The following is an 18,688-nucleotide window of genomic DNA, read 5'->3' on the forward strand; positions in this document are numbered from 1 at the left end:
GTTTATTTAGTCATCGCACTAAAGCTAATCCTATATCCTAAAAACCCAAAGGGTGTTAAATGATTTTTATTTGTTATTGTAAAGTAAGTAATTACTGACTGTATGTAAATGAACTATTGTATGTTATTGCTTATTCATGTAAACCATGTCACCATAATGACTTTTGGGGTTGTGTTATTTTAAAACTGTGTTTATTGAAATTGCTGCTTTTTTGATTTTAATACTTGAACATTTTCATTTAATTTTCTATGAACAGATTGATGACGCTTCTGCATCTCTTTCTCTGGCCCAGCTTGCTAAGGTATATGTATACAGATCATAACACGCTAAGATGTCCTTTCATTGTAAGATACATGTATATCCTTTTAGATCTGCTCAATTTTGGCTGATAAAATAATTTCATTCTTGCAATGTAAATGATGCTCCATGTTAAACTGAGATAAACCCCCCCAGTTGTGGGAGACGGAAAGAATGCTCGGAGTTCCCTATATGCTTCTACCTAATAACCGCTCACTCTCAAGAGGATCCCACGCTGAAGCCTTCTTCACAAGAAGACGATGAGTTTTTACGCTCATCTAATTTTTTTTTTTTTTTCCGTGATTTGAAGAAATAAAACAAAAACAAAAAGCCAAGAAGAGAATGTTGGGATAGCATTTATCGTTTAATGGTATGGACTTCAACCTTTTCTTGTGATGAGTCTTAATGGACACATGTCATCTCATTTTTATCGCTACTCGCCAAACGTGGCTACGAAATGTAGTTCTAGTGCCAAATCCTTAATGCTGAAATGTTTACCTGAAATTGTGCCAAAGGTGAATATTGCATAATGGCCAAAAACTCTTATTTATTTTTGCAAAATACATTTGTGGTAGTTGACTGTATCCTTTTTTTCTTTTTTTAATTAATGTGCTCTTTGCAACTGGCGGTTCCTCATGTTGTCTTGTTGCTGTATATCATGACCTGATTAATGCACTTCAAATGTTTCTTATTTATGCCTGTTAGTGTTCATGCCAGATGATTAAAATGGTATGTTTTGTATGATAACGTGCAGCTGCAATTGAGATAATGGTCTTATAAATTTGACTTTAACAGCCATGTAAATCTTGATTTTTCATTTTTGTTGTTTTGTAATAAAAAAAAACAAAAAAAACTAAAGATTTCAACAGTTTGCTTGTTTTGTGAGTGAATGCCGGGCCCAACTACACTGTAGCAGTTGCCGTTTTAAATCCTTGTTGGTTTTACAAACCGCAGGAAAATGTCTTTTGTTTTTCTGCTACAAATCCTGTCCAGCAAGTGCAATGATTGGTGAAGCCACCGTTCTAGCTCTGAATTAGTCCATGTTTATACCTGCTTTTATAAATTCCACAGTTAAGACTGTTATAGCATTGTCAAACACGGAATTATAATTACAACAAACTTAGGGAGCGAGAAGTCTATGACCGCATATTACAAACAACAAACTGCACCGCTGCAGACGCTTCAGTGATGTGGATCAGTTTCTTGTTTTAAGCGCTGTAACTTCACTGCTGCCAGTAGCTTTGCGGTATGTCGTATGTTAGCAGTACAGAGATCTGCGTGCAGTGAATGACACGTGGCGTTGCTTAAAATAGAATTTCAGAGCATGCTCATTTTGATTTATTTATCTCTTTGCAACATTGAAGATACACTGGTGTTTTGCCGGGTTCCGTAGTAGTCTCATTTTTTTACGTGTAGGAGCTCAAAGCTGAGATTACCTGAATAACATGCTGTTTTCTGTGCAAAGATGAGCGACGATCCGTACCTATATATCAGGCCCAGACATGACCCACACGGCTACTACGAAACTACAAGGCTTATTGACTTGTGCCCCCCCCTTCCACGAATGCAATGCATTTAGAATGCTAGCACCTTTCACTTTCAGCAAGTGGAACAGGAAGCTTACAGGTCTAGGCTAGATTTTATATTCCCATTGTACAGAGCTATATTTTTCACTTAACACTTATGCAAGTTTTCTGTTGTATTTGTATTTACCTCAATGTAGTCAGTTATTTTATTTGTTTTATTTATGTTTTGCGTTATATAAAATTTATTTCTATAAGGCAAATGTAATCAAGCCTTAGAGAGTGATAAATTGCATGGTGAAAAAGTACCAACCAGCGCCTAATGCAGCCTACTTATTTGGCGATCCGCCGACAAGCTGCCTGACGGCGGATACGGATGGCAGGGGGGGAGTGAAGTTTCTTCACTCCCCCTGGCTCCATAGCAGTGCATACTAATATGGACGAGATTGTCTATATTGGCCTGCATGCATAAGCGACCCGGCACCAACGATGATCGAGCGCGGGGCCGCGCATCGTTCATCATTGGTCCCTACACACTGAATGAAATGAATGAGTTTCTATCGTTCAGTGTTATCTGTCAGTGTGTAGGGCCCATAACTGCCATGTTACAGGCTGTGTTCGAAAAATGACAGGAGCTGATTGGTTGGTACTTAATAACTACTTAACTGGCATGGTCAGATTTCATGCAACTGCGTCGTCCTACACTGTCCCTCCGTTTTTGACGAGGAGATCCGTTCTGCAGATGTGCATAATATAATGTTTAAATATTTTTAAAAATACTTTTTCAACTTTATTAAATAAAATAAATTTTAAAAAACAATGTTAACGCTTTTGAAGGGAAAAATCATCAGTTAAGTGTAACCATGCAATTGTTCACTCTCCAGTGCTTGGTAAATCTGGGCCTATGGGGGGGGATGTACTAAGCAGTTAGAAAAGTGGAGAAGTTGCCCATGGCAACCAATCAGCATTGATGTAACATTTATAATTTGCATACTATAAATGTATACGGAGCAGCTGATTGGTTGCCATGGGCAACTTCTCCACTGGCTCACTTCTCCACTTTTATCACTGCTTAGTACATCTCCCCCTAAATCTGTTAGTTAGAAGTACAGTAAAATATTGGTTAGAAGTCTGAAAGCTGAGGTTTTTGCCACAGATACTAGTTAGCTAGTCAGAGACTATTTTAAGAGTGCCACAAAGCTGTACCGCACACGTCTACATGTTCCAGTTAGTAGGGTAGGTGTATTGCAGGTTACACTGACAATGAACCATTTTGTGGCTCCTCCCTACCTGGATGTGCTTGGCCATGTAACTCTTGCATGTTACCCAACGGAATGTGGCCACACTTTGAGATTTTGATCATCATCATGCTTTATTTCGTTTCGTTAATCAGGTATAAACATGGCCTAAATGTTTGCAAACCCTTGTATTGCTAACAGTCCTGTAGGGGTTAAGTTATGTTCCATCCTATCCAATGGTTGTAGGAACCAGAGTGTCTCACTCCTGATCACAACTCTCGTCCAGGACGGAAGAGCGGGCATTGGTGGCATACAATAGCATTGAATGTGTGAGTGCCTGTTTGTGTTTGGACCTTCTACGTCTTCATTGCTGATTTGACTAATCTCTCTCCCCCTCCCCCAAACAATTACCTATTAAACAGACCCCCAATCTGGTTGAAGCCAATGCATCTGAAGAGGACAAAATCAAAGCAATGATCTCTCAGTCTGGCCACGAATATGACCCTGTAAAGTAAGTCACCCCCATGTCATTCACCCAATGTCCTCTCGGCTGGCGCAGTTGTGTGGGCTCTGATAACCAAGGTTTCCTTTCTAACTTTCTCAGCTATATGAAGAAACCGCTAGGCCCCCCGCCTCCATCTTATACTTGTTATCGCTGTTTAAAGCCCGGTCACTACATTAAGAACTGTCCTACAAATGGGGTAAGTGTGTATGTCTCAGACAAGTCATTGCTCACAGTAAGTACCAGACTGAAAGTCACATAAATCCTGTTCCGTGGATGATGGTGACTGTCTCTCTTTAATTTTTTGTCTTGCATTATTTTCACTTGTTTCCGGGTAAATGTATACATTGCTGTGGGCATTACAGTGTTTGCTTGCAGTGCTTACCTGTCCGTAATGTCGTATACTTCTATTTCCACAATGTTTATTTCGTACTTTTAGAGTTATAGTGTCGGCTGTAGTCTGTTGCAAAAGTGTTCTCTTTCCCTGCCAACTTCTCAGTTTGCTGGCGCTTCTCAGCCGGAGATTAATACTCGAACACTAATACTTTAACCCTCACCCTTAATTCTGATTCCCGAACACTAATACCCTTAATCCTTATACCTGACCACTAATACCTGTACCCTTAATCTTTATACCGGACCACTAATACCCTAACCCTCGCCCTTGATCTTAATACCTGAACACTAATACTTTAAACCTCACCCTTAAGCGACTCAAGTCCAATTGGAGAGAAAGTGTGCTATTTAAGTAAAATGCTTATTAGTCCTAATACCAAACACTAATACTCTACTAATACCCTAAAACACCATACTTAGAACAGGTTGCCAAAATTTGTATACGATACCCTCTGGGATATTTTTTTCTTTTGCATGTTACATTTTCAGTATTATGTATTATTGAAAATTGTTTAATAAAAATTATTTGCAAAAAAAACAATCCTTTCCTTTAGTCCAAACAGACCCTGAAGTTGGATACCCATAAGATTATCTGTCAAATCTGGGTGGTTGGAAGGAAAATCTGGTCATGTCTGTGAGTAAATGACAACCATTTGGTAAATGGACAAAAACTGTTGTTCAGATAAAAAATAAGTTCAATCAGATTGATTTAACCATTTTGTTGAGTCACCATTTTTGTCTATTTTCCAGTGTGTGGGAGCAAATTGTTGATTGTCATTTGCTCCCAGACATGACCAGATTTTCTTTCCAACCAACCAGGTTGGACAGATAATCTTATAGTTTGTTTCCATCTTGACACTTAATACCCAAACCAAACCCCTAATTCAACTCTTACCCCTAGTCCTAATAACCACACTCTAAAAGGGCAGACTAGATGGACCAAATGGTTCTTATCTGCCATCAAATCCTATGTTTCTTAGTTTTTCCCATATCTCCTCCCTCCGCATTCCTGTCACTTATTCTCACTTAAATGGAGAGTGTTCAACTTCATGGGAGGCATGACTAGTGTCCAGACATTTAGCACGTCCATACAGGTCAGCAACCTAAAGCTGGGTAACACACCTAAACAATACGGCAATCTTAAAATGACAGACGGCCTGATATATATCAAGTTAGGTCATCCGATTCAATTGGCCAGATTGTGAGAGATACGGAAACCTGATGGTTTGGGTACATCTCTGATGTTTAGGGGTCTATTCATGAAGCAGTGAAAAGTGTGGAGAAGCAAGCCGGTGGAGAAGTTGCCCATGGCAACCAATCAGCATTGAAGTAACATTTATAATTTGCATACTAAACAATTGTACGGAGCAGCTGATTGGTTGCCATGGGCAACTTCTCCACAGGCTCACTTCTCCACTCTTTTCACTGTTTCATGAACAGACCCCTCTGAGAGCTGTGTCTGCGGCGACAATTGCAGTGCCCCCTAAGCCACAGCATGAATGACATGCTGGGGAGCGGGCTTTGGCAGTGTTCCAGAAAACAGGGACTAGTCGCTGCCAGTGGCCGTATCCTTTAATGCAGCTACACTGTCCTTCACTGCATGAAAACACTGCCCATTCTGAGGGTTGCTCAGATGACTGATGTTCACGCAGATGATCTGGTGCTGCGTCTGTGGGTAGAGGATCTTCATTTCATATCCTCTGTGGGGGCTATCCCCAGCTATCTCTGACTATAAATACTTTGGCTGGAAATGTTAACATTGAGGCTGCATAGAGACTGATACGTTTTCCCACTACAGGTCATCAGGAAAGTTAACTGGCTTGCAAATTTATTTTATCAACTCTTTGGTTCAGCTCTCCTTCTGCAAGTTAATAACAGTGGTGCTACAACGTGTATAGTGTGCTGTATTCTGAAGTATGTGCAGGAAAGGAAGCCGTTACACAGTGTAATAGTGTGACTTCTTTTAGCGCAGTCCTCAGACACCGTGACATGCGAGATTATCATGTCTGGTGTGAAAAGATGTCATGTAATTTATTTTAAATGCTCATTTTATTGCAATGCACACCCCTATTCTCGTGCTCATTTTAGGTGACAGGTGGGTGAATTTCTTTTGCCCTTTACCCCTTTGTTACATCCAAGAGACCTCCTTTTCCCACTCTGCACTGAAGGCTGGGACTCTGCTGTGATGCTGCTATGGACAGGAAGTCTATGTGGCTGTCGCATGTGGTCTAGTGAGCGTTTACTGTGGCACTGCTGGCTGCTATCTTCTAAGTTGAGGGTGGATATCTTTCTAAAGTAGACAAGCCTTGATAGCTCTCTGCCTTAGCTAGCATCCGATGACTGCTCAGAGAGGAGGCAGCCAGAATCACTAGGAACCCTTTGTATCACTGGGGTATTTTACAGTAAATATTACAGCAAATATTCACTGGTTTCTGTACCCAGATTGTGTGCAGGTGAGAGGTCGGTTCAGTTAGGAGATTGTATATCTGTTGTAGAACATGGTCACAATCTTGTTAATGGGCATCTTTCAAATATTAATTTGTATAGTACCTTACTGTGGCCTCTGTCAGTGTCCCCATCATCTGTAGAATTAGCTTAAGCCAATTTACATCTTCTCTAAGGAAGTCCATTTATTTTTCTAAGAAGACCTGGCCTGTGTTCTGTCAGTGGTGTTCCCCTAATTCCGCTTTTGTAGGAATATATATATTCATTATTGCATGTCTATGTTCTTGCTGAGGATTTCTCATCAATCCCCAATGTTTCTCCCTCCATCCAGGACAAAAGTTTTGAGTCTGTTCCCAGGATAAAGAAGAGCACCGGAATCCCTCGCAGCTTCATGGTTGAAGTTGAGGATCCCAATATGAAGGGAGCCATGCTTACAAACACTGGAAAATACGCCATACCAACCATTGATGCGTAGGTGTCCCACTCAGAGCCTATCACTAAGGAGCACCAGCACCTATATATAAGCTCTTACATTTTTCCTTTTGTTTGTATTGCAGTGTGGCATATGCTATGGGAAAGAAGGAAAAGCCCCCTTTTCTTCCCGAGGACCCGTCCTCCTCTTCCGAAGAGGAAGATCCTATCCCAGACGAGCTGCTATGCATGATTTGTAAAGACATGATGAATGACGCAGTTGTTATTCCCTGTTGTGGCAACAGCTACTGTGATGAATGTGAGTATTTTGGACACACTTTATCAGCTCCAGGGCCGAGATGTATTAAAGTCTGAGTTTGGGGCTGTGCGGGATGCCAGCCATACTCTAGCGGGTTTTTTAAAGGGGCAATCGTGTACAAGGCTTAAACCATGCCTCGGACATAATTGTCCCTTTAAAAAAAAAACAGAGTACGGCTGGCATCCCGCATGCCCACCGAATTCGTACTTCATTACGTCCTTCCCCATACCTTTAAAGTGTCCACATTATGGCTGACCAGAGTCTGTGGGTGTCTGTCCCAGTTTCTATACACAGTCTTACCTTAGCCATGTTTCATAATACGGTGCCTCCTGATTGTCCCTATGTTCTGAGACGAATACAAGACCTCTAAACTCCAGCTGTACCCATATGGCAAAATTATAATCCAGTCTTTTGTAACTAGCTCTGTAGTCCTTGTTGGTCAGAAAGTTACGTAGTCCAGAATAAGGGGAACATTTACTAAGCAGTGATGAGAGCGGAGAAGTGAGCCAGTGGGAGAAATTTTTCCATCAACCAATCAGCAGCTCTGGATCATTTTATAGTATGCAAATTATAGATGTTACTTCAGTGCTGATTGGTTGCCATGGGCAACTTCTCCACTGGCTCACTCCTCCACTCTTATCACTGCTTACTAAATGTACCCCTAAGTTCTTTATGTGCGCAAAAGTATGATGCAGGAGAAATGCAGGACTCTTCTGTGGCCATTTAGGACAGCAGGTCTCTAGCCGCAGTGTTACTGGTTCTTGATGGTACACACTATGGGGAGTATTCAGTTACGGTTGGTAGTTCCGTCAGGCATTTTCCGCTGATAATCGGAACTTTCCGACACTTCAGTATTCAATTGAAGTGCCGTTCTTCTGTCCTGTCAGAAATTCCGACAAGTCGAAAAACATGTGTTTTCGACCCTGCCGCGTTTGAAAACGGTCAGTTTTCGACCATTCATTTTTGCCCATAAGAGATGGCGGAAATGAATGGTTGGAATGGGAGGGGAAATGGGCCGCTATTAAATAGTGAAGTTCCAGATCCTCTCCGTCGGAGAGGATCCGACTTTAATTGAATATACCAATGTATGAAAGCAGCAAGTGCAGTCCTTTCACCTATTGAAGTAGTGATTAGTAGGATGTCCTCCAACTCATTTTGGCAATACCAACTTGTTGCAATTGTTTTTCCTCTAGGTATCCGCACAGCGTTACTAGAATCTGATGAGCACACGTGCCCCACTTGTCATCAGAATGACGTCTCGCCAGATGCCTTAATCGCCAACAAATTCTTACGCCAGGTATTTCAAGACACTTATACATATTTACATACATATATATACCTCTGTGCACGATAGGAGCAAACTTTTGTTACTGCTGACACTTCTGCCGCCTCTCATTATCCATCCCTTCCACATTTCCTATGAGATTATACTTCAGCCTAAATATTACTACAAAGGGGAAGCAGGACAAGTTAATCCGAAAAGTGTACAAATTAATGATTGTGGTTCTCTTCCAGTTGCGGTTGTTAACATAGCCTGATGAGTCACTTTACATTATTATATTTCTCTGACGTCCTAGTGGATGCTGGGACTCCGTCAGGACCATGGGGAATAGCGGCTCCGCAGGAGACGGGGCACAAAATTTAAAAGTTTGACCACTAGGTGGTGTGTACTGGCTCCTCCCCCTATGACCCTCCTCCAAGCCTCAGTTAGGTTTTTGTGCCCGTCCGAGCAGGGTGCAATCTAGGTGGCTCTCCTAAAGAGCTGCTTAGAAAAAGTTTGTTAGGTTTTTTATTTTCAGTGAGTCCTGCTGGCAACAGGCTCACTGCAACGAGGGACTTAGGGGAGAAGAAGTGAACTCACCTGCTTGCAAGATGGATTTGCTTCTTAGGCTACTGGACACTAGCTCCAGAGGGACGATCACAGGTACAGCCTGGATGGGTCACCGGAGCCGCGCCGCCGACCCCCTTGCAGATGCCGAATAGAGAAGAGGTCCAGAAACCGGCGGCAGAAGACGTCTCAGTCTTCATGATGTAGCGCACAGCACTGCAGCTGTGCGCCATTGCTCTCCGCACACTTCACACCAGCGGTCACTGAGGGTGCACGGCGCTGGGGGGGGCGCCCTGGGCAGCAATGTAATATACCTATTCTGGCTAAAATATATCACATATAGCCCCTGGGGCTATATGGATGTATTTAACCCCTGCCAGGTTCCAAAAAAAACGGGAGAAGAAGCCCGCCGAAAAGGGGGCGGGGCCTATTCTCCTCAGCACACAGCGTCATTTTCCTGCCCAGCTCCGCTGCGAGGAAGTCTCCCAGGACTCTCCCCTGCACTGCACTACAGAAACAGGGTAAAAACAGAGAGGGGGGGCACTTATTGGCGATATTTATAATATTTGAGCTGCTATAAAGGGAACACACTTATTAAGGTTGTCCCTATATATATTTATAGCGCTTGGGTGTGTGCTGGCAAACTCTCCCTCTGTCTCCCCAAAGGGCTAGTGGGGTCCTGTCTTCTATCAGAGCATTCCGTGTGTGTCTGCTGTGTGTCGGTACGTGTGTGTCGACATGTATGAGGACGATGTTGGCGTGGAGGCGGAGCAATTGCCTGTAATGGTGATGTCACCCCCTAGGGAGTCGACACCAGAATGGATGGCTTTGTTTATGGAATTACGGGATAGTGTCAGCACGCTACAAAAGTCGGTTGACGACATGAGACAGCCGGCAAACCAGTTAGTACCTGTCCAGGCGTCTCAGACACCGTCAGGGGCTGTAAAACGCCCTTTACCTCAGTCGGTCGACACAGACCCAGACACTGACACTGAATCCAGTGTCGACGGTGAAGAAACAAACGTATTTTCCAGTAGGGCCACACGTTATATGATCACGGCAATGAAGGAGGCTTTGCATATCTCTGATACTGCAAGTACCACAAAAAGGGGTATTATGTGGGGTGTGAAAAAACTACCGATAGTTTTTCCTGAATCAGAGGAACTGAATGAAGTGTGTGATGAAGCGTGGGTTACCCCAGATAGAAAACTGCTAATTTCAAAGAAGTTATTGGCATTATACCCTTTCCCGCCAGAGGTTAGGGCGCGCTGGGAAACACCTCCTAGGGTGTATAAGGCGCTCACACGCTTATCAAAGCAAGTGGCGTTACCGTCTCCTGATACGGCCGCCCTCAAGGATCCAGCTGATAGGAGGCTGGAGTATACATAAAAAAGTATATACACACATACGGGTGTTATACTGAGACCAGCAATCGCCTCAGCCTGGATGTGCAGTGCTGGCGTGGCTTGGTCGGAGTCACTGTCTGAAAATATTGAGACCCTGGATAGGGACAGTATTTTACGGACTATAGAGCAGTTAAAGGATGCATTTCTTTATATGCGAGATGCACAGAGAGATATTTGCACTCTGGCATCAAGAGTAAGTGCGATGTCCATATCTGCCAGAAGAAGTTTATGGACGCGCCAGTGGTCAGGTGATGCGGATTCCAAACGACATATGGAAGTATTGCCGTATAAGGGGGAGGAATTATTTGGGGTCGGTCTATCGGATCTGGTGGCCACGGCAACGGCCGGAAAATCCACCTTTTTACCCCAGGTCACCTCCCAGCAGAAAAAGCCGCAGGCTTTTCAGCCGCAGTCCTTTCGTTCCTATAAGAACAAACGAGCAAAAGGACATTCCTATTTGCCCCGAGGCAAAGGAAAGGGTAAGAGACTGCAACAAGCAGCTCCTTCCCAGGAGCAGAAGCCCTCCCCGGCTTCTACAAAGGCGTCAGCATGACGCTGGGACCTTACAAGCAGACTCAGGGGCGGTGGGGGGTCGCCTCAAACATTTCAGCGCACAGTGGGCTCACTCACAGGTGGACCCCTGGATCCTGCAGGTAGTATCTCAGGGTTACAGGTTGGAATTCGAGAAGTCCCCTCCTCGCCGTTTCCTAAAGTCTGCTTTGCCAACGTCTCCCTCCGACAGGGCGACGGTATTGGAGGCCATTCACAAGCTGTATTCTCAGCAGGTGATAGTCAAGGTACCCCTCCTACAACAGGGACAGGGGTATTACTCCACGCTATTTGTGGTACCGAAGCCGGACGGCTCGGTAAGACCGATTCTAAATCTAAAATCCCTAAACCTGTACATACAAAAATTCAAGTTCAAGATGGAGTCACTCAGAGCAGTGATAGTGAATCTGGAAGAAGGGGATTTTATGGTGTCCTTGGACATCAAGGATGCTTACCTTCATGTTCCAATTTGTCCTTCACACCAAGGGTACCTCAGGTTCGTGGTCCAAAACTGTCATTATCAGTTTCAGACGCTGCCGTTTGGATTGTCCACGGCACCCCGGGTCTTTACCAAGGTAATGGCCGAAATGATCCTTCTTCGAAGAGAAGGCGTCTTAATTATCCCTTACTTGGACGATCTCCTGATAAGGGCAAGATCCAGAGAACAGCTGGAGGTCGGAGTAGCACTAACCCAAGTAGTGCTCCAACAACACGGGTGGATTCTGAATTTTCCAAAATCCCAACTGATCCCGACGACACGTCTGTTGTTCCTAGGGATGATTCTGGACACTGTTCAGAAAAAGGTATTTCTTCCGGAGGAGAAAGCCAGGGAGTTATCCGATCTAGTCAGGAACCTCCTAAAACCAGGAAAAGTATCTGTGCATCAATGCACAAGAGTCCTGGGAAAAATGGTAGCTTCTTACGAAGCGATTCCATTCGGCAGATTCCATGCACGAACTTTTCAGTGGGATCTGCTGGACAAATGGTCCGGATCGCATCTGCAGATGCATCAGCGGATAAAATTGTCCACAAGGACAAGAGGGTCTCTGCTATGGTGGTTGCAGAGTGCTCATCTGTTAGAGGGCCGCAGATTCGGCATACAGAACTGGGTCCTAGTGACCACGGATGCCAGCCTGAGAGGCTGGGGAGCGGTCACACAGGGAAGAAACTTCCAGGGCGTGTGGTCAAGCCTGGAGACGTCTCTTCACATAAATATACTGGAGCTAAGAGCAATCTACAATGCTCTAAGCCTGGCAAAACCTCTGCTTCAGGGTCAGCCGGTGTTGATTCAGTCGGACAACATCACGGCAGTCGCCCACGTAAACAGACAGGGCGGCACAAGAAGCAGGAGGGCAATGGCAGAAGCTGCAAGGATTCTCCGCTGGGCAGAAAATCATGTGTTAGCACTGTCAGCTGTGTTCATCCCGGGAGTGGACAACTGGGAAGCAGACTTCCTCAGCAGACACGATCTGCACCCGGGAGAGTGGGGACTTCATCCAGAAGTCTTCCACATGATTGTGGTCCATTGGGAAAGACCAATGGTGGACATGATGGCGTCCCGCCTCAACAAAAAACTGGACAGGTATTGCGCCAGGTCAAGAGACCCTCAGGCAATAGCTGTAGACGCTCTGGTAACACCATGGGTGTACCAGTCAGTGTATGTGTTTCCTCCTCTGCCTCTCATACCAAAAGTACTGAGAATTATACGGCAAAGGGGAGTAAGAACGATACTCGTGGCTCCGGATTGGCCAAGAAGAACTTGGTACCCGGAACTTCAGGAGATGCTCACGGAAGATCCGTGGCCTCTACCTCTAAGACGGGACCTGCTTCAGCAGGGACCGTGTCTATTCCAAGACTTACCGCGGCTGCGTTTGACGGCATGGCGGTTGAACGCCGAATCCTAAGGGAAAAAGGCATTCCGGAAGAGGTCATCCCTACCCTGGTAAAAGCCAGGAAGGAGGTGACTGCACAACATTATCACCGCATTTGGAGAAAATATGTTGCGTGGTGTGAGGCCAGGAAGGCCCCGACGGAGGAATTTCAACTGGGTCGATTCCTACATTTCCTGCAAACAGGATTGTCTATGGGCCTCAAATTAGGGTCCATTAAGGTTCAAATTTCGGCCCTGTCGATTTTCTTCCAGAAAGAATTGGCTTCAGTTCCTGAAGTCCAGACTTTTGTAAAAGGAGTACTACATATACAGCCCCCGGTTGTGCCCCCAGTGGCACCGTGGGATCTTAATGTAGTTTTGGATTTTCTCAAATCCCATTGGTTTGAGCCACTCAAATCGGTGGATTTGAAATATCTTACATGGAAAGTAACCATGCTACTGGCCCTGGCTTCAGCCAGGAGAGTGTCAGAATTGGCGGCTTTATCGTATAAAAGCCCATATCTGATTTTCCATTCGGACAGGGCAGAACTGCGGACGCGTCCTCACTTTCTGCCTAAGGTGGTTTCAGCGTTTCACCTGAACCAGCCTATTGTGGTGCCTGCGGCTACTAGCGATTTGGAGGATTCCAAGTTGCTGGACGTTGTCAGAGCATTGAAAATATATATTTCAAGGACGGCTGGAGTCAGAAAATCTGACTCGCTGTTTATACTGTATGCACCCAACAAGCTGGGTGCTCCTGCTTCTAAGCAGACGATTGCTCGTTGGATTTGTAGCACAATTCAACTTGCACATTCTGTGGCAGGCCTGCCACAGCCTAAATCTGTCAAGGCCCATTCCACAAGGAAGGTGGGCTCATCTTGGGCGGCTGCCCGAGGGGTCTCGGCATTACAACTCTGCCGAGCAGCTACGTGGTCAGGGGAGAACACGTTTGTAAAATTCTACAAATTTGATACCCTGGCTAAGGAGGACCTGGAGTTCTCTCATTCGGTGCTGCAGAGTCATCCGCACTCTCCCGCCCGTTTGGGAGCTTTGGTATAATCCCCATGGTCCTGACGGAGTCCCAGCATCCACTAGGACGTCAGAGAAAATAAGATTTTACTTACCGATAAATCTATTTCTCGTAGTCCGTAGTGGATGCTGGGCGCCCATCCCAAGTGCGGATTGTCTGCAATACTTGTACATAGTTATTGTTACAAAAAAATCGGGTTGTTATTGTTGTGAGCCGTCTGTTCAGAGGCTCCTACGTTTGTCATACTGTTAACTGGGTTCAGATCACAAGTTGTACGGTGTGATTGGTGTGGCTGGTATGAGTCTTACCCGGGATTCAAAATCCTTCCTTATTGTGTACGCTCGTCCGGGCACAGTATCCTAACTGAGGCTTGGAGGAGGGTCATAGGGGGAGGAGCCAGTACACACCACCTAGTGGTCAAACTTTTAAATTTTGTGCCCTGTCTCCTGCGGAGCCGCTATTCCCCATGGTCCTGACGGAGTCCCAGCATCCACTACGGACTACGAGAAATAGATTTATCGGTAAGTAAAATCTTATTATTGCTGCTTTTGGACAGCAGACAGGTCTATATTACCATCTGGTTATCTTTATTCCCAAAATTACCCAGGGTGATAATCCTTAAATCTCAGGTTTTACAGGATTCAAAACATACTGTTGATTGGGCAGGGGAACGGGGGGTTCCGGCATTATCTCTCAGGCTTGTAGAATAGATGGAGTCCTATGATGCAGTTGCTGGGAGCACACCACGCGGTGACCACGCTTTGCGAGGGAGCACTGCTGTTTCTGGCTCCTTTTAAATTAGTCTCCCATTAGTCTTAAATGCTTCCCGTCTTTGCAGATTTATATTATCGGAGTTCACAAGGATCATTTTGGATCTTTGGGAATAAAAAAGCAGAGAGGATATTTTTGTAGAATTCAATCCTGGGAACCCCATGATTGAGATTTTTTTCAATCCCGAATCCCAGAATTACAAGATAGGGGGGGGAAATGGTTTCTCCACTTAGCTGTACCATTCATGAATTCTTTTTATTCACCTATGCTCTATGTAGGATAATACAGATTACTTATCTCTTATTGTTTATTTTAGGCTGTCAATAACTTTAAGAATGAAACCGGTTATACAAAGAGGATCCGTAAACAGCAATCTGCCCCTCAGCCACGGCAGCAGGCGGCCCCACCGTCTCGCAGTGCTCAGCAGCCAACACGGCCGTTGACCTCACGCCAGCAAGATCCTCTTATTGCCCCCACTACTACAACGACTATTGCACCAGCTGCAACTCCTACCCCTCAAAGTACTGCTCCCAGCCACCCAGTTGCACCCAGCACAGTACAAGCCAATCCTCCACCTCAGTCTGTGCCCCCTATAGAGCCTACACCAGCACTACCATTACCTGTCCACAGGGAAAGGGAGAAGCCAGAGCCTGTGTTTCAGTAAGTTTTGAGAGCAGCTGCAGCTTGCGGATTTACAGATAGGGAACCTGTTGGTAGAATTGATGGTGCATTTATTGTGTAATCTGTTTTGTGCACTATGCCAGTGCTGATAAACATTCATTAGGGGCTACTTCTTGGCACTGAGCAGTCACTGATTTCCAGGGCATTGATGCTCCGTTTTTTTTTTTAATTAGTTGAACCTATAAGACTGCTTCCAGTAATTAGTTTCAGTACATCATACAATATCTGAGCCAGTCCAAGCATTCAAATCATAGCGCAAGCCTTAATTATTTCTACTCCTTTAAATAAAAATTATATATATATATATATATATATATATATATATTACACTGAACAGTTTGACATTCTACGACCACAGCTCTGCTTTTACAAACTTGCATATTGAACCAAATTGTGTTCTCTCATACTGCTCTATTTCCTCGATTACATATTGTAGATGGCACATACTTTCATATCTCCAGAAGAATATAAATACATTAAAGAGCATACAAAGAAGGGCAACTAAAATGGTGCATGGCCTACATCACACAACTTACCCAGAAAGACTAAAAGATCTTAACGTATAGTTTGGAGCAGGGAAAAGGGGGGACATGATAGAAACTTACATATATATTAAGGGTTTTATCAAAGTCCAGGAGGGAAACACTCTTCAGAGGAAGAGAAGTAGTAGAACACGAGGGCATACACTGATCCTGGAGGGAGGCATGTTCAGGGGAAATTTAAGGTAAAATTACTTCACATAAAGGTTAGTGGATAAGTGGCATAGCCTCCCATCAGAGGTGGTAGAGGCTAAGACTGTAGAGCAATTTAAACTTGCTTGGGATAGGAATATGAATAGCCTTACAAAGAACTAAGGATCAAACAGGGTTGAGGTTAAAAGATTTAAAAAATAAAAAATGGACAAACTAGATGGGCCAAGTGGTTCTGATCGGCCATCAAATTCTATGTTTCTTTAAAGAGACTATGTTTTAAGTTTTCCTTTAGGTGCCAGTCCTGTTCATTGCTCGTCTACTTTTGTTGCTTATATGTGTTTCTCATCGTTCTAAACATTTATCCTTTGCGGTCTTCTTTTTCTTTTTTTTCCCCGTATGACAGTCCGGAAAAGCGTGAAAGTTCCCGTTCTGCCTCTTCTGTTCCCGTCACCTCACAGAGCGGTTTACCGCTGCCCAACAACCTTCTCATTGGGGACAAAGTGAGTCTTTATCTTGCATAAAAACAGACTAGAAGCACTAATTGTGAGGTGTGAAAAGTGTATTACGTGTGTTAATATTGTATATGCAGATGATCAATGCAGTGATAAAAATAAATGATTGAATATCGGTAAAATAATAAAATAAGTGAATAAAAAAATGAAAATAGAAATCAGTAAATGACCAAATATACCAAGAAAACGTAGAGAGAAACAAAGGCTGTTGACACACGCATAATGGTAATGTTATATTTGTGAAAAATCTAAAACGTGTGGATGGTTACTAAGCACGGCGCACTAAGTTCACTGTCAGGTTCTCTTACCCTATCACTGCACCTAGTGGTGTCCGGTGTAGTGCCGCTCACTCGTTGCCTCCCACTTTGCATTCTTGAGTCCAGAACAGGGTGTCGTAGTCCTTATCTTGTGTTTTGTGTCATTGAGACTTGTGATAGTTGATGTAAATCATTGTGGAATTGCATATTTCTTTTTTAGGGCTACCACGTTCCAGTGCTTGGGCAGATGCCGCCTGTTACTCACTGCCTTCCCCCTCCAAGTAAGTACTGGTCAGGAGTCTTCCACAGTGTGGTCTTTCTCTTACACCTATATCTGCTACTATGTTGGATGTCATTGTCTTGCATTTTTGCACTGGTAGGTCTTTATACTAACAGCCTTATTGTTTTCACAGCTCCGCTTATGAGGGCCAATATTCCAAGACCCGCCGGGCCAAGACCTCATATGGGATGGGATGGGTAAATGTTTTAATTCTGCCATAATATTATAAACTCTTATCTTTTTGGTCACATAGAAGTAAAGCGCAATAGAACTTGCTGCGCTATATAAGAAACTGTTAATAAATGAAATAAATAAGTAGTCACTTTGAGTGACCCATACAGAAAAAAGAATCTAAAAAAGAGAGGGTTTTTTTTTTTAATACTTTCCTCAAACCTCTAATGCAAGTATGTCAATACAGTTGAGTAAATGCCAATCCCATTGTTTTAAGTAAAATGTCTTGAGTTTAATTTCATTACACATTTAATTTATGTATATTATTGGTTTGCAGATGGCAAAGAGTTATTTAATGGTATTTAACTTTTTTTTTTGTCTTGTTTTGGTAATAGTCACAGCCGTGGGCGCCACCCACACAATGATCGACCGCCGAGGAACCAAGGGCCTTCACTAGCAGCCACAGGCCCAGTGTATGTTCCTCCTCCAGCGCCAATGTTTCCTCCACCGCCACCCCATGGTATGCAATTGCCGCCTGGTGTCCCGCCACCTCAGTTCCCTCCACAGTTCCCTCCTGGACAGCCACCAGCTGCAGGTTATAATGTTCCACCTCCAGGATTCCCTTCAGCTCCTGCTACAGTGTCTGCTCCTTGGGTGTCTCCAGCAGTTCAAGCAGCGCACACCAATGCACTACCAGCACAATCACTGGCACCTCCTCTGTCCAAAGAGGAGTTTTACAGAGAACAGCGACGTTTGAAAGATGAGTAAGTGATTAACTGGACTTTGATGAAAATTGATTAAAAAAAGAAGTGTTACCACTAGGTTCTTTTTTTTTTTTTTTTTATTACAAAAGCAAACGTTTCTAAGGTTCTAAAATGTGTTAGGATCTACTAAAGCTGTAGCCCATTGATAAAGATGTAATGTGCATGTCGGATTGTTGTCTTTCAGAGAGAAAAAGAAATCTAAGCTCGAAGAATTTGCCAACGATTTTGCTAAGGAACTGTTAGAATACAAGAAAATTCAAAAAGAACGGAAGAGATCATATTCTAGGTGAGAGAAGGATGGATTTCAGCATCTCTTCATACTGTACGGCGTGTAGCAGACTAGTAGGGATTGGATTTTTCACATCGTTTTTTTTCCCCCCAACATTTTTAGAACTCTAAGAAAAAAATATTAAATGGTTCCCAGCTGCATATTTTATAGTGTGCGATATACTAAAGCTTCTAAAAAAGCTTTAGAAAAAAGTGGTGTTGCCCATAGCGACCAGTCATAGCCGGTCTGTCCTTTTCTAAGATGCAATAGAGAAATGGTAGCTAGAATTTGGTTCATTTGTAGAAGCTTTAGTAAATCTACCCCTTAGGTTTGGTCATATGCATTACAGATGCTTGGATACAAATAAGCAGACTAAACAGTACGATTTACCGATGGGTAGAAAGTAGAACAGTGTACTTGGCGTTATATTTGAGAAAAATAAAATGGCTCTTTATATGTTCTTTAATTAATCTCTTGT

General features: G+C 43.7%; 1 protein-coding gene across 3 annotated transcripts in view; it reads left to right on the forward strand.

Annotated features, from left to right (window-relative positions):
• Positions 1 to 18,688, forward strand: part of RBBP6 (RB binding protein 6, ubiquitin ligase) — a 47,415-nt gene that overhangs the window by 21,408 nt on the left and 7,319 nt on the right. The window contains exons 4-15 of one of the 3 annotated variants that reach the window (XM_063934747.1): positions 257 to 301; positions 3,481 to 3,569; positions 3,663 to 3,759; positions 6,733 to 6,872; positions 6,959 to 7,131; positions 8,325 to 8,428; positions 14,902 to 15,245; positions 16,362 to 16,458; positions 16,948 to 17,008; positions 17,141 to 17,204; positions 17,574 to 17,942; positions 18,127 to 18,228. In XM_063934747.1, coding sequence (XP_063790817.1) covers positions 257 to 301; positions 3,481 to 3,569; positions 3,663 to 3,759; positions 6,733 to 6,872; positions 6,959 to 7,131; positions 8,325 to 8,428; positions 14,902 to 15,245; positions 16,362 to 16,458; positions 16,948 to 17,008; positions 17,141 to 17,204; positions 17,574 to 17,942; positions 18,127 to 18,228 — 1,685 coding nt within the window. Of the gene's footprint in view, positions 1 to 256; positions 1,121 to 3,480; positions 3,570 to 3,662; positions 3,760 to 6,732; positions 6,873 to 6,958; positions 7,132 to 8,324; positions 8,429 to 14,901; positions 15,246 to 16,361; positions 16,459 to 16,947; positions 17,009 to 17,140; positions 17,205 to 17,573; positions 17,943 to 18,126; positions 18,229 to 18,688 lie in introns of those variants that run through there. The other 2 variants (XM_063934749.1, XM_063934750.1) reach the window with 2 other exon arrangements.

The sequence above is a fragment of the Pseudophryne corroboree genome, chromosome 7, assembly GCF_028390025.1.
Source record: "Pseudophryne corroboree isolate aPseCor3 chromosome 7, aPseCor3.hap2, whole genome shotgun sequence".
Classification (NCBI taxonomy): Eukaryota; Metazoa; Chordata; class Amphibia; order Anura; family Myobatrachidae; genus Pseudophryne; species Pseudophryne corroboree.